The 23,044-nt window shown below is 50.2% G+C and overlaps 1 protein-coding gene and 1 long non-coding RNA gene across 2 annotated transcripts in view; one reads left to right on the top strand and one right to left on the bottom strand.

Annotated features, from left to right (window-relative positions):
* Window positions 1-23,044, top strand: part of PLB1 (phospholipase B1) — a 176,600-nt gene that overhangs the window by 64,847 nt on the left and 88,709 nt on the right. Inside the window, exons 21-36 of the mRNA XM_032845867.1 lie at window positions 1,041-1,149; window positions 3,816-3,867; window positions 4,189-4,269; window positions 7,114-7,179; window positions 7,502-7,602; window positions 9,621-9,702; window positions 12,138-12,242; window positions 12,360-12,455; window positions 12,673-12,744; window positions 13,776-13,814; window positions 14,360-14,420; window positions 15,305-15,363; window positions 16,271-16,344; window positions 20,392-20,435; window positions 21,049-21,157; window positions 22,650-22,701. Of these exons, the coding sequence (XP_032701758.1) occupies window positions 1,041-1,149; window positions 3,816-3,867; window positions 4,189-4,269; window positions 7,114-7,179; window positions 7,502-7,602; window positions 9,621-9,702; window positions 12,138-12,242; window positions 12,360-12,455; window positions 12,673-12,744; window positions 13,776-13,814; window positions 14,360-14,420; window positions 15,305-15,363; window positions 16,271-16,344; window positions 20,392-20,435; window positions 21,049-21,157; window positions 22,650-22,701 (1,202 nt within the window). The remainder of the gene's footprint in view (window positions 1-1,040; window positions 1,150-3,815; window positions 3,868-4,188; window positions 4,270-7,113; window positions 7,180-7,501; window positions 7,603-9,620; window positions 9,703-12,137; window positions 12,243-12,359; window positions 12,456-12,672; window positions 12,745-13,775; window positions 13,815-14,359; window positions 14,421-15,304; window positions 15,364-16,270; window positions 16,345-20,391; window positions 20,436-21,048; window positions 21,158-22,649; window positions 22,702-23,044) is intronic.
* On the bottom strand, window positions 16,506-19,638 carry LOC116860050. Its single transcript, XR_004381263.1, has 2 exons — window positions 19,452-19,638; window positions 16,506-16,777 (listed from the first exon to the last, which is right to left on the bottom strand). It is a non-coding gene; the product is annotated as an uncharacterized LOC116860050 (long non-coding RNA).

The raw sequence follows: 23,044 nt of genomic DNA, 5'->3' as shown, positions 1-23,044 counted from the left end.
CTTGGAAAAAAGGTCTGAAAGTTTTTCAGAAGGTTAAACAGAGTTGCCAGGTGATCCAACATTTCCACTCCTAGATATATATCCAAGAGAAATTCACACAAAATCAGGTACAAAAGCGTTCACAGCAGCACTATTCATAATAATCCAAAAAAGTGGGAACAGCCTAAATCCTTCAACTGATGAATGGGTAAATGTGGTAGATCCGTGCGATGGGATGTTATTAGGCGAAGAAAGGCATGCAGCACAGATCTCTGCTATAACTTGGAAGAACACTGAGAACACGGAGGGAAAGAAGCAGGCCCCAAAAGACATGTCGTGTGATCCCATTTATGTGAAATGTCTAGAATAAGCAAGCTTGTAGAGAGATATGGTAGATTAGTGATCACCACAGGGTTGGAAGGAAGGGGGAGGGACCGCTCCTGGCCACAGGGTTTCTTTTTGGGGTGATGAAAATGTCCTAAAGTTGGTTATGATGACGCTTGCACAACTCTGAACATACCAAGAGCCATTGAAATGCACTTTAAGTTGTAGATTTTATGGTATGGGAATTCTATCTCCAAAAACTATTGTATACACAGAAAACAAAAAGAGGAGCCCCTGAGTGGCTCAGTCGGTTGAGCGTCTGCCTTCAGCTCAGGTCATGATCTCAGGGTCCTGGAATTGAGCCCCAAATCAGGCTCTGTACTCAGCAGGGAGCCTCCTTCTCCCTCTCTCCCTGCTCATGTTCACTTGCTCGCTGTTTCTCTCTCTTTCTCAAATAAATAAATTAAATATTTATTTTTTAAAAAGAAGAAGAAAACAAAAAGAAAAATGCATGAGAGGAGCACCAAACCCAGACTCACGTTTATTCAGCAATAATTTGTTAAGCCCTGGTTAAGCATCAGCCTACTGGACACTTTCTTTCCAAGCTGAGAGAACAGTAAGGTTAAGGGCTTTAAGGGTGAGGGGCCCTTGTCCCTGACATGCACTGGCACTTATAGAAGGAATCTGAAGACTGTTTGGGGATAGTTACTAAATGTGTCTCTTCTTTGTGTTTCCAGACATCCTCCGGGAATTCAACCCTTCCCTGAGGGGCTTCTCTGTTGGCACCGGGAGAGAAAACAGCCCTGGAGCCTTCCTAAATCAGGCCGTGGCAGGAGACCGAGCGGAGTGAGCAGGGGAGCCTGCGGGGGGACCACACAGATCCTCTGGGGACCTAGTCAGAGGCTTTGCCTGGACTGGGGTGTATGGCTGAAGGCTAGGGAGGGGGACTTGGTCCATGGGAGAGTTCTGGGGGTCAAAGACTGGACTGGGTGGGCTCTCCTGGGGTGTCCCTCACTGTGGGACACAGAAACCTATTAGCTCACCCCCAATACCACCCCAGGAACTAGTCACAGTTTACTCTGATGCCCGGCATATGCTTGGAGCAAATTACTTTACTCCTGTCCACAGAAGATGGCAGTGTAAGAGGGCTGATTCTCAGACTCTCAGTTCCAGTTTTTATGACTCTGTTAATGCTCCATCTATCCTGTCCCTCCCTTCCCGGGGCTGGGTAGGTGGGGGGACATGCTTTCCAGGCAGTCTTTGCAGGCTCTACACTTTGCATCTTTGCTGGGTCATTGAGAGAGCCCTCCCAGGAGGGAAGCCATGCGTCTGAGTCCTGGCACACACGTCCCACCCCTGCCCCAGCCTCCTGAAGCCTTAGCCTTCGAGATGGGGCTGGCAGTGAACTTGTCCCAGGGGTGGTTATGAGGCCTGATGCCGTGTTGAAGCTGAAGTTCTGGGGGGTATAAGTCACACACACACTAGCATAGTGGTGCTAGTAACGATGCAGTGGGGCTGTGGGACCTGCCTGGGGAAACTGTTGGGGAGCAAGGGGACCATTATCATGGTCCGTGCACCCTGAATGGCAGGTTCCTGAGAGCAGGAGAGCAGGGCCAGCTTTCCTGGGTCCTGCACCTCCATTTTCCAAAACCCAGATCCCCAAGCCTAGGGTGCTTTTTCGGATTTGCCACCTGGTCAGACAAAAGCAAATACTGCACCCAATCTAGGAAAAATATGGAAAGATCCTCTCTGTTTTATAATCTATTTTTCTTCCAGAATAATCGCAAACCTCTTTGCCATGTATTTCCTTAGTTCCCAGATTCCCTGACATCATTTAACCAGCTTTCAACACCATCCCGAATCTACAGTTCACCTGAGTAACTCCCATTTATTCAGGACGGGAGTCATCCAAATCAGAGATTTTTCCAAAACCTAATCTGTTTCATAATAAATTCTGTGGCTTCGTCTTCCTTTTGGTGGGAGAAGGGTGAAAGGCTATCCAATTGACTGCCCCAAAATTTTGGCATTAATATTACCATAATTTGGGGTTTTTTTCCAAGCATATGTCAGCTAGTGGTATCCGGAGAGGCGTTTGTAAGCTTGATTAGGTCAGGGAGGCGTCCAAGAAGGAGTCCTTGGTGGAGAACATAAAGTTCATGATTCATATGACCATGGATCTCTCTCCTGCTCTCTTCAAGGCCGTGGGGCCCTTTTGTGCAAGTAATCCATCTGTCCGAGCACTTCCTGAGTCATAGGGAGGGGTTAGTGATGATTGCTCCCATATTACAGATGAAGAAACTGTAGCACAAAGAGGCAAAGTGGCCTGAACAAATGCGTCACCTCGACCACGTGACCTGTAGTCCTTGTGCCCGGCAGGCCCTAGCCCAGGTCTGGTAATAACCCGTCATACATACCTGCCGTGCCCAACCTAGCAGGCACCCTCACGTTTACTAGCCCCGTGATCTGTGCAGGTCACACACCCAGGTTTTCTTAACGGTGATATTGAGGCTCAGAGAGGTCAAGTAATCATCCAGCTCTGGTCCTCAGAGCAGGTGTCCTGATGGCTTCCAGTGATGAGGGAGCCAAGACGCAAGGAGATCCCTGCCCAGAAGATCTGATACCTGCCTAGTCCCCTGTGACGAAGACCAGGCCAGCTGGGCTAATAATGAAGACATGACAACCACTGTTTCCTGCTGGGGTGGTGCCAGAGACCTGGGATGGCGGTAGTGATAGGAGATGGGATTCAATGTATTGTTGCTAATATGGAGGCTTACCACGTGCTGCTCTAAATTCTCTATTTAATGCATCCGACAACTCAGTGAGAAGGCTTGCTTCCCATGCACATCTTACACAGGACCAAACTAAGTGTTTGCAAGGTTAAGCACTTTGTCAAGCTCTCCCGGCTGGTTGGGGCTGGGCCCAGGATTCAGCCCCGTGCTGCCTGGCTCCAAAAGGGGGGTCTTAGTCCATGAGGCTTCTTTGCTTGTCTCATGTGCTGCTCCTCAGGACCCTTGAAGATACAGGGTTTTATCTCCATGTTTGCAGTCTTTGGGAACGGCACACTTAGGTTACATTCCCGCAGTTAGCAGGAGGTGACTAAATGTCAAACCTGGGTATGTCTGACTTGACCTTGATGGTGCGGGTGCCCTGCAGGCAAAGCTCACGGCACCCACATAGGCAGGCTCATACCAAGCCATGTGTGACATGAAATGCACATGCAGCCTTCTGTCTGCCCTGAGGGAGCCTGGCCTGGAAAAGAAACATGCCGCTAGGTCCCCCGCTCACATGTTGAGTGCTCTGCCTGTCCCGAAGCGAGGTCATAATGCCCCCCCGCCCCCGCCCTCCACCTCCAGAGGAGGCTGGATGGAAAAGGTGCTCTGGGATGGGAGGGTGGCCTTCGGTCCAACTCTCCTGCTGCCTGTTTGATTGCTACCGTCTCCACCAAGAACCTTCCCTGCCCCAGCTTCATGGTCTCTGCTCATTACCTGACTTCTGTCCGTATGTGTCCACAGGGATTTACCTGTTCAGGCCAGGAGGCTGGTGGACCTGATGAAGAATGACACGGTAATTCAGTCCCAGTCTCCTAGGCCCGCTTGAGCTAGCATTCCCCAGAAGAGGGAGCAAGCCGGAGAAATCCATGGAGACAGAGAGGGTCAGGGTCAGGGACTACATGGAAGTGCAGAGAACCCACCTTTAAAAGCCACAAGTGATCTAGCTCCTCCAACTGGTGATTATGACCTCAGGACCCCAAAACCACAGAATAGAAAATAGTGATGTCCATTAAACCCTCCGGGAGGTGAGGACGCATCCCTGCCAGGGTTTGGTACTCTGTCTTCTTGACTCAGCTCTGGAGCAAGGCACTTACTTGTTTCTTGTTCATTTCAGAAGATAAATTTTCAGGAGGATTGGAAGATAATAACCGTGTTCATAGGAGGCAATGATCTCTGTGATTTCTGCAACGACCCGGTGAGCCTCTAGGCCCTTAACTCAAGACTCCCCCAGGGAAGGATTTCCACACCAGGTGGCTAGAGCGAGTGCAGCAGGCTTGGCACTTGGGGCTTGTAGCCTGGAATTAACCCTGAGACCAAGAGTGCATTCACCTCCAGGCAAAGACTCAATAGAACTGGTTATGAAACTGATCTTGATTAGGTTTTATAACAAGGGAGCCTGATCATATCATTCTAGAAACCAAGGTCACATTCCAAGGATCTAGAAAAATCAGGCATATATTCATATAGATCATTAAAGCTCAGTTCCTTTTTCCAGCATCGAGAACTGCCTTACCGTCTCTGTTTTGAATGGAAAAAAAAAAAAAAATGATTTCCTAATGCAAACATTTAGGCATGGTTCAGAGCCAAGTCATTCCGAGCTGATGGGAACCCCAAGAGCCAGGCTGCTGCCCTGTGGGTGTGGTGCTTCTTCCTGGAACCCCAGAATCTCTGAGCTGGACAAACCCCACAAATCCTGTTGACTGTTCTCCTACCTGCCGCAGGAATGCCTTCCAGAGATCCTAGCTGTTGAATATTCCCAGCGACGGGAAAGCTTTTTAACTTGCTCTCGTTAGTACTATAAGCAAGTACCAATTTTTTGGTAGTGTTTGTGTCAAGCCCAAATTGGCCTTCTTGTAACTTCCACCTTTTCTGCCTATGCTAGGCGTGCTTGTACCTCTTCTACATTCAATTCAGCTGACTTTAAAAATAACAGGTTTTTAATTTTTTTTTAATTTTATAAGCAATGCACACTGGAATCTCATCAAAGCACAAAGAAAAAACATATTTTCTGTAATTACAACACCCAGAAATGCCATCACTAACATTTTGTTAAATGTCTCTCTGGCATTTACCGTGTATTTCTCTGAAAAGGGAGAAGTTACTTTATTATTTGCTAAAAATAGCTTCCTTCTGGAGATATTGTTTGATGATCTGCTTTTTTTTTTTTTTTCAGTAGCAATCCATTGGGAAGATGATCCTATGTCAGTAGTCTTCCATAAAATAAATCTTAATGACCATATAAATAGTCCATAACCCGTATTGGCCATACTTTCCTTAACTATCACCATTTACCCTGTATTTAGCTTGTATTGCTTCTAATTATGCCTATTATAAATAACACCAGGAGAAACATCCATCTTGATTGGCACCCCTAATAGTTTCCTGATACATGCCCTGAGTAGTAAGACTTTTAGGCAAGAAGGGATGTACATTTCCCCTACTGTTTTATCACAGAAATTTCCAAACATACTGAGAAATGCAGAGAATTATGTAGTAAATGCCCATCTACCCACTGCCTAGGTTTTACAGTTGTTACCATGTTGCCGTATTAACTTAGCACGTATCTATCTCTCCATCTCACTCTGGGGGGACGCTGCACATTTTCAGTGCCTTGGATACAGATAGCCAAACTGCTTCCAGAATGTTGGCATCAATTCTGCCTCCTTCCTCACGTTCCATCTGGCAGTGTATGTTATTTGTTCTAATAGGTGCTAATCTAATAATTGAAAAAATCGTATCTTCAAAATTTGTATTTATTTGATGAGTAGGGAGGAAGAAGCCTTTATGTCCCTTGTTTCATGCTCATTTGAATTCCTCCTGATAAATTCTATATGAAGGCCATTGGCTACTTTCTGTTTAGGTATTTATCGTTCTCTTACAGATCTCTAAAAACCCCTCATATTAAGTATACTAACCCTTTATCAAATATGCTGCCTGTTTGTCGATTTCCATTTAATTTTGTTTATAGTGTTTTCCGATAAACAGAATGTCTTTAATGTATCATTTCCTGGGCATGTATTATAGGCCAGGCACCATACTAGGTGCTGAGCCTCACAGCTCTGTCCTCAAGGAACTCACAGTCAGGGAGGGAGGTACAGAAAATGCACCATAACACGGTAAGGACAACATGGTGGCCCCAAAGTAAGAATTGCCATGGGAATTTGTGTTTTGTAGGGTGATGGGGGGAGTCAGGGGAGTACACGGAGCAGGAATCCTTCCAACTAGGGCTGGAAAATGACATTTAGCAGAGCAAAATCGGGAAGTGGGGAGTCCTGCTGAGCCTGGGGAGCTTCTGTCCCAAGGGGCAACCCTGGTCCCCAGACCCGTCATAGCCTCAAAGTCACCAGGGTTTTTCTGGGATGTGACAGGCTCGCTGTGGGCATGCGGCTGTCAGTGAAGCAGGTAAGGAAGTTGGACTGTGGCCTCTGCTCCACTTTTGAGTCATTTGATGGAAAAGGTCTTGGTTAGATTTTAGCCACAGAAAGGGTTCCACTTAAAAAAAAAAAAATTAAAAATCACCAAGTATGGAGATCAGAAGAAATAACATAAAATGTGTTTATTCTTGGGGGAGGGGATTCACAGGACCCCCTTCCCCTACAATCATGTCTTTAAGTGATCTGATGGGGCAGCAGGTCCCCAGGCACTTTGAGGCTTGAAGGCAGAAGAGCTCGGGCCATGGGACCAGAGAACATTCAAACCACAGGAGATCTGAGTAGTCCCGTGCTCCAACACCCTATTCTAGAGGGGCCCAGAGATGTGAGATGCTTTAGCTAAGTCCCTGCATCTAATTAATGCAAAGTGGATCCAGAGCTTTCCATAACTTTATGCAAAAAACAAGGTTTCTGGGGAGGTCACAGTCATGACCAGCCTAAGGATGGTGGGTTTGGTCTGAAGGCTGGAGGCCCCCTAGACCAACCTTATGTTTCAATGTCGCCCATTCTGGCTAACATACAAGAAGGAGGGGACCCAAGACATGAACGAGCCTGGTCCACAGAGAAATTAGGTGGTGGATGGTGTTAGACCTTCCCTTTTCCCGCAGGCCCGCTATTCTCCTCAGAACTTCACGGACAACATCGGGAAGGCTCTGGACATCCTTCATGCTGAGGTGTGTAGGCTGGACTGTGTGGCCTCTGAGCAGCTCAACCAACGGTCTTTCTTGGGCCTCAGATGTAGCCTGGTGGGGCTCTGACTTCCTGCTCGCCTTTCCCTGGAAGCCAGCACTGACAGTGCCACTGTCCTGATCCCAGAAGCCTGAACACATAGGTGTTAAAAGCAGGAGGGAGGGAGATGGGGAGGGATGAAGGAGGTGGATGGGGCATGGAAGACCCCAGACCGGGTATCCAGCAGGAGAGGCTGGCCCAGACCTAGATGAGGGACTGGAGCCGCCAGCCGCTATCCTCTTGGGGACTGGCCTTGCCTTTTCTCAGGTTCCTCGTGCATTTGTGAACCTGGTGAAGGTTCTGGAGATCATCAATCTGAGGGAGCTGTACCAGGAGATGAACGTCAGCTGCCCAAGGCTTATCCTCAGGTGAGAAGGAAGCTTCTCCCGCATTCCCTAAAGCACCAGGGGATCCTCAGCAGAAACCAACTCTGATTCATTAGAAAGTCCAAGGGCAGGTGTGTGAGGAAGACTAAGCCCACCCCATTTTCTAACCTGACGAGGCCTCATGGATTTTTGTGAGCCCAGTGTAGACCTCAGCTAACCTCGGGGTCTGTGTCACCACCCGACCATCCTCCTGGCTGTCCTGGGAGCTCAGGACACCCTTCAGATCTCCTGGGAGGGAAGAGTAAAGCGTGGGGAATGGAGTGGGCCTTTGTGGGCCGGGTCACGGGTCACCAGCCAGTGTAACCAGAACGTCCCCCCATCGAGCCCCATCTCTGGGACAGAGGGAATCTCTCTCTGGTGGGGGTGTCCTAGGGTGGGCACTCACAACTGTGGGGCTACGGTCACTTGCTGGAGGAGAGGGTGTCACATTAGAATCAGGGAACAATATTTTCTGAGCACAATGAGGCCTGGCCCTGGGAAGGCCCTGGAAAGGCCTTTTTCATCCCCCATCTCCAGAGCCAAAGGCAGCTCCCTCTCTGACATGATACCTCTCCTTGACCTTCTGGATTAAGACGTCCTTTTAACCTGAGCATGGTCATTTCTGCCGGCATTCCTTCCTGCATGGCCTCCCCTGCACCCTGAACCCAGGTCCTGCGGGCTGAGCCCCACCCCAGCATCCTCCCTGGCTCTGTAACCCTTGATGGGCCCCCACGACAGCCCCGACCACAGCACGTGGTGATGATTCATGTACCTCTCCCCGCAGCCCTGCACCCCCCGCCCCCCACCGCCCCACATGAGTCACGGCTCACACAGCAGAGAGCCTGTTTGCTGAGGGAGTGAATGAATAATGCACAAGGGCCAGATTTGCTCTTGCAAATGAAGCGGCACCTTGGCTACTCCCCTACAGATGGGTCCCAGACCTCAGCTGGGGGCCCAGATCGCACAGGTCTCCCCCCAGCCAGGGAAGACCTGAGGACCCTGTGAGTGGGAGGACGGTTGCCGCGTGACCCGTGCCTATGAAGGCAGCCAGTGTCAGGCGTGCTGTATTGTCAGCGGCTGACTCATCCCCTGGCTCCCACTTTCTCCAGTCACTGGGCCACCCAGGGGTTCAGTGGATTCGTCTCAGCGCAGCTTACCCAAAAGTCTCTTGCTGTCCATCACTGCAGGGTTTTCAGACAATTAAAGCTAACAGTTCAGAAGAAGGCATCTGCCAGGTCCCCTCTCAGCCCTGTAATGGCCAAGTCACTGACTGCCAGGTGAGGCAGACTCGGGGTCACCTTGTCCTGCTGCCTCTCCACTGTTCTGTCTCCATGGTGGTCTTTTCCTTGGAGGCACGAGTCTCTTCTGAGCCATGCACACTCTGATCCCCTCACCCTGTGCGCCCCCCCATCCCCAGACCAAAAGCCCAGATGGGCAAGGTGGTCAACCAGAGCAGAGGTACAGACTGGACAGAAGCAGTTTAACTAGGGATTAAGAGCTCAGGTTCAGACCAGACAGACTAGAGTTCAAGTCCTGGCTCCCACATGTATCTCCATGTGACCTTGAGCAAGTACTTAACCACATGGAGCCTCAGATTTCTCCTCTATAAAATGGGGATGATAATACAACTTCTTGAATCGCTGAGAGGAAAATCAAATGGGTTAATACCCATAAAGCTCTTGGCATGGTGAGCATCGGGACGTGTGAGCCCTTATTCTGAGCGTTGCTGCCACTGTTATTATTTAAAAGTAGGTGTGCTTTACTTTGTTGCCTGGTCTGTCCTCACATAGTCATAAGGTAACCAGCTCCAGAAGTTTTTCCTGCAGACATCAGAAGTAACTGGCTCGTTTTCATGAGAAAATGCAGCTTTGGGGAACTTTCTCCAGCTTCATCTGGCGGGGCCTCCATTAGCACTGACTTCTAACACCTCTAGGTCAAATAGATTGTGAATCTCAAGTCCATGTCATGCATTTGGACAGTGATCTTGGTGAGGTGAGACATCTCTTTGGTTCGGTTCGCAGGAACCTGTGCCCCTGTGTCCTGAAGTTTGAGGATAACTCAACAGAACTTGCCGCCCTCATCGAAGTGAATAAGCAGTACCAGGTAAGCTGAGAACGGGTCCTGAGACAGCACCGGAAATGCTGTGTGGTCTCATTGCTCCAGTGAGAAAATGAGGTCATGCTTACATTATCATGACCCCCGCTGTCCAGTGTGAGGGTGTGAGGTGACCAGTGAGCCGTTTGCAGATTTGAAGACACCTTGAGAGACCACAGGGACTGTGATTTAGTTTATTTGCACTAAGTTTGTAGAGCCGAGTCACTGAACACACTTCACCAAATCTCCATTCCTGGCCTTACACACACACACACACACACACACACACACACACACACACACACACTATTTCCATTTGGAGAGTGTGTGTGAGTTTCTGACTCCTGGCTGGGAAGCCCTTTCTACCTAAGAGAGTCTAGAGGATTCACTGAGATGACTTGCATGTCCTTTGCTGTCCTCTCCCAGGGAAGCAGATACTCTGGGGGAGCACAGGTAGAAAGAGAGTCAGCCGATGATCTCCAGACATCCTGTGCGTTATTCATTTGGGGCCTTTTTCCATCCAGTCTTTGGCCAGAGCAGCTGGCTCCCTTGACGACCTTCAGTTTCCCCCAAAATAATCATCCAGTCACTCAAGAGGACAATGGTACCCTTCCGGTTCTTCTAGAGTAGGCTGCAAACAGTTACCAGGATGGATCCATCCTTCAAACTCATGGACTCCTTGGAACAGAACCACTTCCCATCAGGGGTATCAGGGCTTTGAGGGAACGAGCCTCCATCTGTCACCCTCTGGGTGACTCCCCAGCTGTACTTCCTTCTGCTGCGGGCAGGCAGAAGTCCATGGCCTGTACTAGGAGAAGGAAGGCAGCCAAGGTTACAGCCATGAGAGCAAACCTGTTCCAGGTAGAACAGGTTCTTGGAGGCAAGCAACGAAAATGTATGTGATGCGGGTTAATTTAAGCAGTTGGATTATTTAAGTAGACGGTCTGGAAGAGTTAAAAAGCTATGATCAGAGGTGGGGGCACCAGAAATCATGGCATCATGAAATTCTAGGGACCAAGTCATAAGGATCAAAATCAGACTAAGGAACTCGTTCAGTGGAGACACTGTGGACACCACTGTCACTGCTGCTTCTAGGAACTGACTGCAGCTGCCACCCTTAGCAGAATGGATTCTGTGCTGTCCCTCTTTCTGGCACTAGCTTTGGAGGGCCCCTGGGCATGTGCCTAAGTCCGAGTATGGGGGTCACTGGGAAAGCCCGCATTTGTCTTCCTCATTTTGTACAGTGGGAGGTGGGCTGCTCTTCATATAGTGGAGTTTTTCCAAACATAGGAAGTGGGTTCAGATGCTGTTCCCAGGTCTAATGTTGGTTACCACTGAGATCCAGGAGAAGTTCACGGTTCACCGCAGGAGGCCATCACGCCCACTGGCGGAATCCTCTCCCTACTTTCTGCAAAAGCTATGACTCCCATCTCTCTCCATGGAGATGATCATTGCTATTCATGACCACCATGTGCCAGGCATTCTAGACACTATTTCTTTCATTTCCCAAGAGGGGCCTGGTTCCACTGTGGGCGATTGTAGCTATTCGCAGAGTAACCAGTAGCACTGGAAGGGAGCTAAGGGATGGTCCAGGCCTGGCCAAACATCCTCCACTTACAGATGAGGAAAGAGAGGTCCAGAGAGGGGACGCATCTTGCTGAAAGTCACACTGCTACTCAGTGGCATTGCACTCCCTTTCTGGCTGCCCCCCGGGGGAAAGTACATGTGGTGCCTTCGGTAATGACCCCACTGATGTTCCTGACTGCCTGTTCCAGCCAGGGTCCCGGCCCCAAATGGTAGAAATCCTGTAAGCAGTGAAAATGGCAGAGGCTGGCAGAACCTGGAGCCTGAACTGGGCTAACTTGTCCTCCTGGAACCAAGCCCAAGGGGGAGCTCTGAGAGTAACAGCTCTGTTACTTTCCTGGACAGACCTGAGGGTCTCAAAGAAGGGTGTATGCACGGGAGCATGCCTGCCCCTCCAAACACACACCATGCACAGATGATATAAATGGGCATTAAATATCATTACTGATTCACCTTTGAGTTTCTGAACACATGTAGGACAGAAATAAATTAAATGTAATGATTATCCCAAAAAAGTCATTACATTGAATTCATGCCCTCCCCCACCCCCTGTCCCAATCTTTAATCAAGAAGCTTCCAGAGGAGATCAAGCTGATGGTCTTGGGTTTTTCCTTGCCTTTCCTTTTTTTCCCCCACAGCCTAGGTCAGATACACGCCACTGTGAGTGGAGGTTGGGGTTGAGGCGGAAGTCTGATCTAAAAAAGTACCTAGCTGGTTCCTGATCAGTTGAGATTTTGTTACAGATTGATTTCACTCCAGGGGCGGACTCTGTTCAATTCTTTGGCAGAGAAAGAGGTGGCACACAGCCCGAGCGGAGGCGGGGAGGCCCCCCTGACCCCTGCCCCCTTTGCCTCCTGTAGGAGGGGACTCACCGGCTGGTTGAGAGCGGTCGGTATGACACAAGAGAGGATTTTACGGTGGTCGTGCAGCCATTCTTCGAGAAAGTAGACATGCCAAAGACGCCGGTAAGGAAAACGAGCCTGGTGGATGTAGGGGAGCCCCACAGAGCCCGGTCGGTTCTGAGTGTCATTTGTGTCCCGGACGTCCTCCAATACGGACCCTCCTTTACGCCCTGTGACCAGGACGGTTTGCCGGACAGCTCTTTCTTTGCTCCTGACTGTTTCCACTTCAGCAGCAAAGCTCACGCGCACGCGGCCAGCGCCCTCTGGAACAACATGGTAAGAGGACCGAGGTAGGGAAACCTATTCTCTCCCTGTAGGAGAAAGACTCTGGCGAGCTTTTGAAGGAGTTCAGAGGCCCATCGCTCAGGCTGTATGATCCCCTGCCCCATAGCGATGACAGACCCCATTGCCTGTGTCCGTCCCTTCCTTCCCCAGCCCTGACCTGCAGCCTGACCTCTCCCTTCTTGCCACCTCTTTCCACTTCTTGCTTTAGCTGGAACCTGTTGGCCAGAAGACAACAGAGCACAACTTTGAATACAAGATCAATATCACCTGTCCGAACCAGGTAGCACGCGAACCGTGTCCTTATAAACGGGTCTGTTTATCTGAGGCATCTTTTCCAGGATTATAGCATCTCTCAGGTTTCTTAGCTCGTTTCATCCCCAGTTCCCACTCCCACCCCAGACTCCAGGTGACCGTCCACAAAGCCCCATCTGGCTGGACCGTAAGGGGACGACAGCCCCCTGTGGCCAGGGGTGCCTAGTGTCCCTTTGTCTCTCCATGTCGCAGGGAGCCCCAGCATGAGTCTGGGCTGCACACACCCAGGAAGGGGAACATGATAGCACCTTCCAGCTCTCATTTTGGAGACTAGGGGCAGTGGAGAACGTCAAGACCAGGATGGGGCAGAAAGGATACCCTGTCTCCATGTAGCCACTGTCTCTGTGGCTAGATAGAAAGATCAAGGAACTGGGACCTGGAGTATCTGCTAGGGCGATGGGGGAGGGGCTGGTCAAATTGGGGATGGGGGCTGGTCAAATGGAAGCTGGAGCTAGAAAATTAGACATTACCTGGGAAGGTAAAGCAGGCCCAGCAACCCCCCGCCCACCGTGTTCACTCGCAAATGGCCAGAGGGATACTTGGACCTCTGCAGCTGATTCCTCCCCTCTACGATGTCCTCCAATGGGAACCTCTGAGCCAGGGCTTACATGGAGCAGGACCTCAAAGCACCTGATTTTCTTGCCTGGGCAGGGTGGGAGTGGCCCGGGGTGGCAAGGGGTCTGGGGAGTAGGCAACATGCACTTACCGAGGCAGTGGCTGGGGTGGGAGGTTTGGGGCGGGAAGGAGAGGGGATGCAGCCACCCCAGCCAGCTGAGAGGGGAGCAGAGAGCAGACTTGCTTACCTGGGAGCCACTGCAGGCTTTATGCTAGCTGTTCCTAAGAGTTCAGGTTGCAGAGAAGGCCCAGTGCATCCTGGGAGGGAGCCCACGGTGGTCAGCCTGGCGGGGAGGGGCTTGGAAACATGGGCACGGGAGGCTGAAAGTGTCATGCAGAAAGCCAGCAAATTTGCTAGAGTTGCTCACTGCCCTCTTCTCACAGGTCTGGCCGTTTCTGAGCACCTACAAGAACAGAGTGCAGGTATGAGCTTGTTTCCTCCTTGTGGCCCTCCAGCCAGCAGGGTGGGCAGTCCCCAAGCTGGGCCTGGCCCCACAAGGTGGTGGGGGAGGCAAATGTGGGTAAGGGTCCTGGTGGGCAGCCAAGGAAGATTAATGCTCTTCTATAAGGTCTACTGACCTACCCCTTCAGACCAGGCGGTGGGCAGGATAAGCTACACTGGTTAACAGCCCAGGTGGGACCAGCCAGTCGGACCGCTTCAGAGACCTAGGTGATGAGAGTTTTATCCTCGTAAGGCTGTAGAATCAGATATGGCTGGGGTGGGATAGGATTGTTGTGTCAATGGTCCGATTCTTGCACTGGATGGTGGGCGATCTGAACTAGGTTAGCGGATCCCAGGCTAAGATCACCTAGGGAGCCTTCTCAAAGTGCCTTTCCAGGTCCCTCCCCAGGGTGGGACCCAGGAATCCAGGTGTGTTTGGTGAAGCTCTCCAAGTGAGTTTGATGCCCAGCCAACCTCTCCAGTCCCTTTCAACCCTGAGATTCTATGATTTGTTCTATGCCTTTAGGGTCATGGGAGCCAGCTGCCTTGCAGGGATAGAGCCCCTTCTTCCTCGACACCCACCTCAGGTAAGCCCCTTATGACACATCAGAACCCAGGGCCCCCCCAAAGCACTCAGAGGCCAACGAGCGCTCTGACAAGACTTGGCATGTGTAACTCAATGGCAGCTTTAGGGCTGGGGCTTGCTTCCTATCTGGGTGGTTGCCTGGAACAGGTCCCTGCTTTGTCCCCCTCTGCTGTGCAAAGATGTCTTTACCCCACAGGACCCAAGGTGACCAGGCCAAGAACTGTTTGCTGCCCTCAATTCAGCCTGTTAGTCGAGGATCTCCAGGAGCTCCCCCTTAATGGCCCAGCCTAGTGGCGTGACCTCCCTGAGGCCAAGAGCTGGGCCGGGGCCTGGGGAGGGGGGGCTGTTGCCCAGCAAGTCCCAGGAGCGAGTCAGCTCTGCAGCGTGCCCTGGGGCCCCAGGCTCTCTGATCACTGCTCCCTGCAAGAGGGCCAGAAATTTCCATGGAGGCTTCAAAAGCGATCTGGGACAGGGCAAGGCCTGACATGAGTCTTTCTCAGACTCTTGGCAGAAATTCAGAACACAGCTGTAAACAGGCTGGGCCTCAGACCCTATAGCTCATCTCACATGGTCCAGCGCCCAGGTGGCCCTGCCCTCAAGGTCACAGCTGGCCTCCCACCCCACCATGTGTAAATTCCACTCTCCTCTCCCCACCATCCATCCACCCTGCCACCACCACCCCCACGTCGCCTCTGCACTGCTCTCCCCACAGGCCCAGGATTGATTTGTTGGGTCTTTTCTGAGGAAATCCTTCATATAACCTCTGTCTCCATGGCCCAAACACACATACAGGTCATGCCTCTCGTCCCGCTTCAGGTCAGAAGCCCTAGACTCTGACTACAGGTTCCTTCCCCTGCACTCAAGTGTGTCCGCTTGTCTTTCCAGTGCATGTCCTGAGACCGGCAGACATCCAAGTCGTGGCTGCACTGGGGGACTCCCTGACCGTAAGGGTGCTTGGGCCCCAGGTGGGGGGTAGGGGATGGGGGAAGCTGCACCTGTTGGTCTCAGGGCCTGCGCCCCTGACTTCTGCCCCTAGCCTGGCCCTGTCCATCCCAGAGGGTGGCAATGGTTTGATTTTGCAGTCACTTTCTCAATCAGGTGTGCAAGGGGACCTCTTTTTGAGGAGCGAACACCTCACAATTGCTTTTTTTAACAACTGCAGAAAAGATGTCATTTCAACTCAAAATAACCTTCTGAACCCACCTATGTGGGTGCTCCTTTCCCTCTGGATTACACTTGAGGAGTAGCTCAGACCCTCACATATATTCTGTCTGTGCACCTGCGTGCAAAGCAGGAGACTCCACAACCGTGGCTTAAGCTCTGCTGTGCATTTCCAAGAAACAGGGCTCCAACCCTCCCAGATGACCACTTTCTGGCAGCACTTCTGAGGCCACAAGATTGCCTTACAGAATGTCCCAGAGGGAAAGAGGAGAAATGTGACGTTTATGAGAAGCCTGCCCACTGCAGTCCACTCCAATCTAGAGATAGGCTCCTTTGTGCTTCTAAGAGAAGTTCGGAGCATAGGGCTTGCAGTAGTAATATGGCCATGTCTCATACATGCAAAGTACTTTGGAGTTTGCAAAGCTGTTTTTGCCACCATGATCCGATTTCGTCATCAGAGCAATCCTGTCAGGACCAGAGCTCAGCAAGTCATGTCCTCGGGTCAGTTAGGAAGCCGCTGAGAGGCAGGGAAGGCAAATGACCGGAAAGGAGCATGGGAGAATGCAAGCCTGTTCTCAGGCTCCTGGCCCAGGGTCTGCTCACGCCGCATGATAAATGCATTGGGAACTGCCCGCCTCCCTTTCCTCTCACTTATTCATTTTCCTATGGACTTTGTTGTGTTTTCAAAAGGCTGGCAATGGAATTGCCTCCAAACCGAATGACCTTTCTGACGTCACCACGCAGTATCGGGGACTGTCTTATAGGTAATGCTAACCCTTCACCCCCTCCCGCCCTAGGCTCACCCCCAGAAATTGGGTGAGGGGATTGTCTCTTGTAAATGTGTAAATACTGAGGAGCCAGGACTGGATCTGGAAGGGGTTTCAGAATGAAAATTGATGTATTTCTGCAAAATGTGACCATAGGGTGAATAGAGAGGATATTTTATTGTTGATAACTTTTTTTTTTCTTTAATTGTACAGAAGAAGAAAACCAGGGTTCTTGTCAGACTCCTGGGTCAGCAAATCCAACATGAAATGCACCTGAAAAGCTCCAAACCTCTGAGTCTTCACCTGCCTGTTTACATGTCTGTGCACACGTGGAGATCTCCGTCTGTTTGCTGTCTCTATGTATTTGTTCATGTCATTCTGTGCTCACACCTCTGCCTTCACATATATGTCCACGTCTGTCCAGAAAACTCTGAAATGCAACACACCATTTCAGAAGGAGAGGACTAAGACAGACTCACCAGACTTGAGCCCTCCCGGGTGCCTGCACCAGACCTGGCACTGAGCCGGGTGGGCGAGGGGGTGGACGGGAAGTGCCCGCAAATGCTCGAGCTCCATGGGCATGTGCTGCTTGAAAGTGAGATGCCTGAGGGCCCCAGGGATAGAGAGGTCGGTAAAGAAAGCTCCCAGAGAAGGTGGGAGTTGACAGATTAGCAATCAGATGAGAAAGGGCATTCCAGACCAGAGGTAGAAAAAGTTCAGAGCGGGTAAGGTGAGTGGTTGGGTGTGGGTGGGTGTTCTTCAGTTTTTTTTCTTTTCCAGTGAAGTTCGTGTTTATGTGTACTTCACAGTCATTGGCAATTAGCTCAGAATTCCAAACAACAAGGCCAGCCAGGAGAGGGCAGAGTGCTAAGACGTTTTACAGCCACTTCACATGCTTGCCTCCTCCCTTCTTCTGCCCAGTGAATTCAGATGGAAAGTTTCTTCTGGAAAAGTGAGAGGGAACAGGGTGGGGACAGCTGAGACGAGGGCAGTTCTCTGGCCAACCCTGAGGACAGCCCCAGAAGGGAAAGTGTGTCTGGGTGGGAGGAAGGGAGAAAGGACCCTAGGCATGGGGAGCAGGAGGACACCAGCCGCTCTGGTGAATGCCATCCAGCTCCCCTGGGCCCCTACTTTTCCCCACCCCACCCCCCGGCTGGGTAGAGGGCCGCCAGTGGGCTGCACAGAACAGAGTCTCGTCTCCTAACCACTGTGCCCCAAATGTTATTGAGGCTGCAAGAAAAAGAAAAGCCAGAGGGGAAGAAAGCAAGCAGAGCCTATGACGTACAATCCAAAAATGGCTTGAGCTGGGCGCAGATGCGCTCAGTCTTGGCTCGCGAGAAGGCAGGGGCTTTAGGTCATAGTGTGGGGAACCGCACGTGGTGGGGTAATGTGGGGAGGCTCACGGTCCAACCAGACAGATTCCTGGCATTCAGATACAAATAGACAATCTTCTGCCAAATGTTTCTCTGTAGCAATGAAAACATTCTGCCCTTGCTCTGTTTCTCCCTGTGAAGGAGGCCAGGTGTGGCCTAATGTTTGAATCTTCTGGTCCTAGTCGAAAGCCTTGCCCAGTCCATGGCTGCTATACCTTAAAATCCCTTGTTCTAAATGTTTCAAATACCTGCCCCAAGGTCCATCCACATGTGTTAATGATGGGAACTTGGTCAGAGCCTGAGATATGGGGTTGACACTTGGGTAGAATAGACTGGTGTTTCCCAAAAAGTATTCCATGGAACACCAGCCCCTGACACGTTCCTGAAGAGGGCAAAATTATTTACACTAGTGAGGGAACATTACCCACCATAACTGCCTTATGGAGAACTCACATTTATGTATGTTATCATTAAAGGCTCTGAGAAGCCCTGCAATGAAGAAATGTGTTTAAATTGTATCTGTTTAATCCTGTTTCTCTTAATCCCAGAATCTTTTCTTTGTTCACAAAACCTGTCAGCATCCCCTGGACAATGTCCATGTGTAGGTTGACCTAAGAAAAGCAATTTTCTGAAGCCATAAATCTTCTGGTTTGGAAACAATAGGCAATGCATGGTTCCAAGTAAATGAAGACTGTAATTTGAGCCTCTTCCTGTAGGAGACAAAGTGGAGAGAAGGGGCCTCATAGAGTCAGACAGGGGAAGATGTTTATTGGGAGGTGTGTTGCTGTGGGCAGGACCTGCAGGACGAGGCTTGACGGTGACTATTTCCAAAGCCCTTGACCTGAGAGAACCATATGTCAGGGACAGGTGCCGGCTTTGTCTAGCTTAACTGTGTGCCAGGGCCAGAGATCTCTGGAGCATTGCTGCTTTTTTTTTTTTTTTTTTTTTTTTTTTTTTTTTTGGTTAGAATAAGTTTGCTTCTTTGGTATCAAAGGACCAAAGTAAAATTTGCTTACAAAAAAAAAAGCTTTTTTAAAAAATTAATTTGGTGTTCCATCTCACTGAAACTCCTTCCACAAATGTCATTAAGTGTCTACTCTGTAATTCTCTGTGCACTGTGGGTGACAACAGATGAACAAAACCCAGCCTTTGAGCTCATGGTTTAATATAAATTGCATTAATCAGAAGGCTCTCACACTAACTAGCTGTTTCGTATGGGTCTCTTTTCTTTCATGTGTCACATGGTTCTCAATGAAATGAGGGCTTAGATATTTTTGTTTGTCCATCTTGATTTGTGTAATTCTCTTTCTCCTAGAAGTGTTCACTCAGAGATTTCTAAAGCCTGCTAGTCTTGATCAGCTGCAGAACTTGTTTTAGAACAAAGATACTTTTAGACAAATGACAGTAGGGAGTACTTGATGTGTGCGTGTAGGTTTATCTCCATGTTCATGTTTATATGTTTAGTGAAGAAGAAAAGGAGGCAGAGTGAGAACACAGTGACTGGAGGAGGTATATGGATTTCTAATTCCCTTTCAAGTACAAAGTGTTCTGAGTAAACACTTTTAGTTGCAAGAAAGGAAGATCAGGTAGTAGCTGAAGCAGTTAGCTTCAGGGACAGTTGGAGTAGAATCAGAAGCTTGAACAAAGGTCCAACCACTGTCCAAGTGAGGTTCGACATCAGATGGGAGATGGGAGAGAGATGCACCTGAGTCAGGTGATGGCAGAGCTCACCTGGCTTCTTTCTCTCCATCACCTGGGGCTGCCGAGCCCCAGACTCAACTGCCCTCATCTGAAAGAGTTGTCTTCATCCCAATCAATTCCTGGAATGAAGAAGAGCCATGACTTTGATTCATGGCCTGTCCTTTGGAAGTCCGTGCTGGTGGGCTGGATGCAAACACGGTGTTCTCAAAATCCATTGGCCTGGAATAATATGCTGGCATTGAGGAAGGAAGTGCAGGGAGAAAAAAAAAACAAAACAGTAAATATAGTACATTTGAACATTGGACTTTGTTCAAATAGAAGTACTTCTCTCCGGGCCTCCCACATGTATTCAATTTAAATGCATGAAAGGAAATGTAATCTTGAATGGGTCTTGAGGTTAGATTGAACAGCATGAAACTACATCCAAGTAGATAAAATCAGATTAGGCATTGGAAGGCAGTGAGAGACCCTCTGGTGAAACTCCCAGTGGAATTGGCCTCCCCACTGGGCAGAGAAGAGTTAATCCATTTTCCAAAAGCTTGCAGCTCAAGCTGGTTTTTAGTTACCTTTCAAAAGTTCATTAACCTCTATGCACCTCAACTTCCTTTTCTGTAAAATGGGAATAGTTGCATCTGTATCAGAAGCTTGTTTTTTGGGAAGTGTCAGGTATCTAACGTAGAGAATCTAGGGCGTGCAGGCACATAGTACATGCTCAGCCAAGTGCTTTCTTTCCTGATTTGGTGGAAAAAAAGAAACAACTCTTTTTTGCCTTCAAATCCTGTTTGTTGGGGGGAACCAACACTTTGGGAAATGCAGACTTTCTCAAGAGTTTCTCCAACACAAAGAGACCAAGGGGTCTGGCACATCTTACAGGGACCGATGGTTTGGGCACTAAGAAAGGTGGGGTGCTCTTTCACAAAAGCCTAAGTATTGATTCCCTTTTTCTCCCTGGTGTGTTCACTCCCTACAGTTCAGGAGGGGACAACTCTCTGGAGACCGTGACTACATTACCGAGTAAGTAACTGCCAGGGGCTCGAGTCTGTCCCCGGTTCCCCCTGAGCCCTGGCTTCCTAAGAATGTCCCAGCTAAGAGATGGGGAAGTCGTCTTTGCGTACTACCATTGAGTGGGGGCAGAGGCCCAGGGACAGGTAGCTGAAGGGGGTGTCCTAAACACTCTATTTGGAGCCCTGAGGCCCGGGTTCAAGTCCTGGCTCTTCTCTGTACTTGCCAAGTGACCTAGAGCGAGTCTCCAAACATTCTGAACCTCAGGTTCTTTCAACGGCCCAGGGGGTGCAGAAACCATCCAATGAGATCGTGAATATGCCCTGCACTGTGAAGGGATGGGAGGGAGAGACAGAGGGACAGAGGGACGGAGGGAGGGAGGGAGGGAAGAATGGAGAGGAGGGGAGGGGAGGGAAGCTGAGAGGTCCTTCCTGCCTTGGCCCACCGTGTCATCAGGTCACTTCCGCTCAGAGAGCCCCAGTCCCTGCCAGGCACACACCACCCCCCAACCACCCCAGCTGCATGAAGATGGTAAAAAACCCACTCTGGGGAGCCTGGAGCAGAAAAGATACCCTGCCCCTCTCTCTTAAATTCTGCGTGTCCTGTTCACCCCCTGCTCTTCCAGACATCCTTCGGGAGTTTAACGGAAATCTCACAGGCTACGCAGTGGGCACGGGCAATGCCAATGACACAAATGCATTCCTTAATCAGGCTGTTCCTGGAGCAAAGGCTGAGTATGGCATTTGGGGAGGAGGGCCTGTTGGGGGGGGGTGGCGATGAGGGGGAGGTATGTGGTCCCCTTTGAGATGGTGAGCCTGACCTCCACGTGCCAAGGGGACATTTCTCCATTTATAGCAATGATCTGGGAGGTCTTCAGCCACTCTCTTCCCTGGCTGCCTCTGTGACTAGGGCTGCAGCAGGGAGGCCAGAGAGGCTGCCACTGGGACAGGAGCCATGGCCCTAGAGGCTGAACTCCTGACCTTGCTCCTTGGGCAGCATGTTCTAATCATGCAACTAACCGACTAACCTCATCCAAGTTCTGATTCTCACCATGACATAATGGTGCTAGAGAGATTTGCTCCTCCCAAGAGTCACAAGTGGCAGTTCCCCGAAAAGATCGAGGAATGCCAACAGATGAATGGGCAAGCCAGAATCTCCAGCCTTGGAGGCTCCTGGGGCAATGCGCCATGGCCTGTCCCTAGCCCCCTCTGGAGTGAGTAGGAAATGCAGTTGAGAAACAGGACTGCTCAGCCCCCCAGGGTGGTCTCGGGAGGCCCCTCGCCTTGCTCTTAGTGGCCCCTGCAGCCCGGTTTCCTTGCTTCTGGCCTGGCCATCTGGGCCCCCAACACACTATCACTCCCCCCACTTCAGCTCTGGCCCACGCCTTTCTAGCTGATGGGCACTGCCTGCCAACCTGGGAAGACGCTTCTTGGCAATGAAAACATCTGGGGACAGATGGACCCAGTGGCAGGTCCCAGGAAATCACTGTGCCATGGATCCGACTCACCCAGACCCATAACAGGGGCCAGAACTAGAGGGGAGCTTAATATGTGTTCATATCAACTGGGATGCTTAAGATCTAGTCTTTCCATGATTTATAAACCCAGGCATGTATACAGCGTATACTTACTCCACCACCTCTTTCTAAAAGAAGCATCTGGCTAATTTTACTGAAAAAAATAGCACAAGGAACATGGACGTAAGTGAGAAAAGTCACAGCCACTGGTGGCAGGGGGATGGGGAAGAAGGAACCGGGTCAGGAGGAGCATTTCTGCAGTTCTTCTGCCTGACTATCAGACTCTCAGCTTCCTGGCAGCCAGGGGAAAAAGAAGAAGTATGCTAAAATGCTAAAACCTTCATAGATCTATTTTCATCACCTAGACTAGTCCTGCAAAGGAGACAAATGGTTTCCCAACATGGAACCCTAAAAGACACATTGAATGTGGAGTCCTAGAAAGGAGACCATGAGTAACAAATAGAGTTGACAGTACCCTAGACTGTGTGGCTTAGGACAAACAGAAAATTGGCACCAATAATTGGCTTTTCAATGGGTTATTTTTGTAATAACTTTCCAGAACAGGCAAGTGGCTCCTTGTCCATGAACCTAAAGGTCTCTGGCAGGCCAGGCAATGAGGATAATGCCATGGAAACCTCCAGTTCAGGCTCTGTAGAAGGAAAAACCCAGGCACTAGTTCCCCCATAGGACTGCTTTCCTCTCCTTCCCAGGGAACTTATGAGCCAAGTCCAGACTCTGGTCCAGAGGATGAGAGATGACCATGTGAGTCGAATTTACAGTTATTTTTAAACACTAATTTTCTAACCCACTGAAGTCCTCAAATGGAATGGTCCGCCATGAAAACAGTGAGCTGTGGCACTCTAGAGGCATTTAAGCCATGGTAGGACAGCCCGTGTCTGAGGCCCTAGAGGACATTACGTCCATGGCGGTGGGGGGGGGGGAGGGGGGGGGGGGGGGGGGAGGGGGTGGGGGGGTGGGCTGCCCCTGATCACAGTGATCTTGAACATCCCTCCTGATGCTAAGGTTCTGTGGTCCATAAATAAGCTTCCAAAATTCTTTCAGCTCTGAGATTCTGATTATTTTGAGTGGGCAAGGAAGTCTTAGA

Source organism: Lontra canadensis, unplaced genomic scaffold (genome assembly GCF_010015895.1).
Source record: "Lontra canadensis isolate GAN:19392208 unplaced genomic scaffold, GSC_riverotter_1.0 scaffold170, whole genome shotgun sequence".
Taxonomy (NCBI): domain Eukaryota; kingdom Metazoa; phylum Chordata; class Mammalia; order Carnivora; family Mustelidae; genus Lontra; species Lontra canadensis.
Note: the sequence above shows the minus strand (reverse complement) of the source record. Positions and strands in the feature narration are given on the sequence as shown.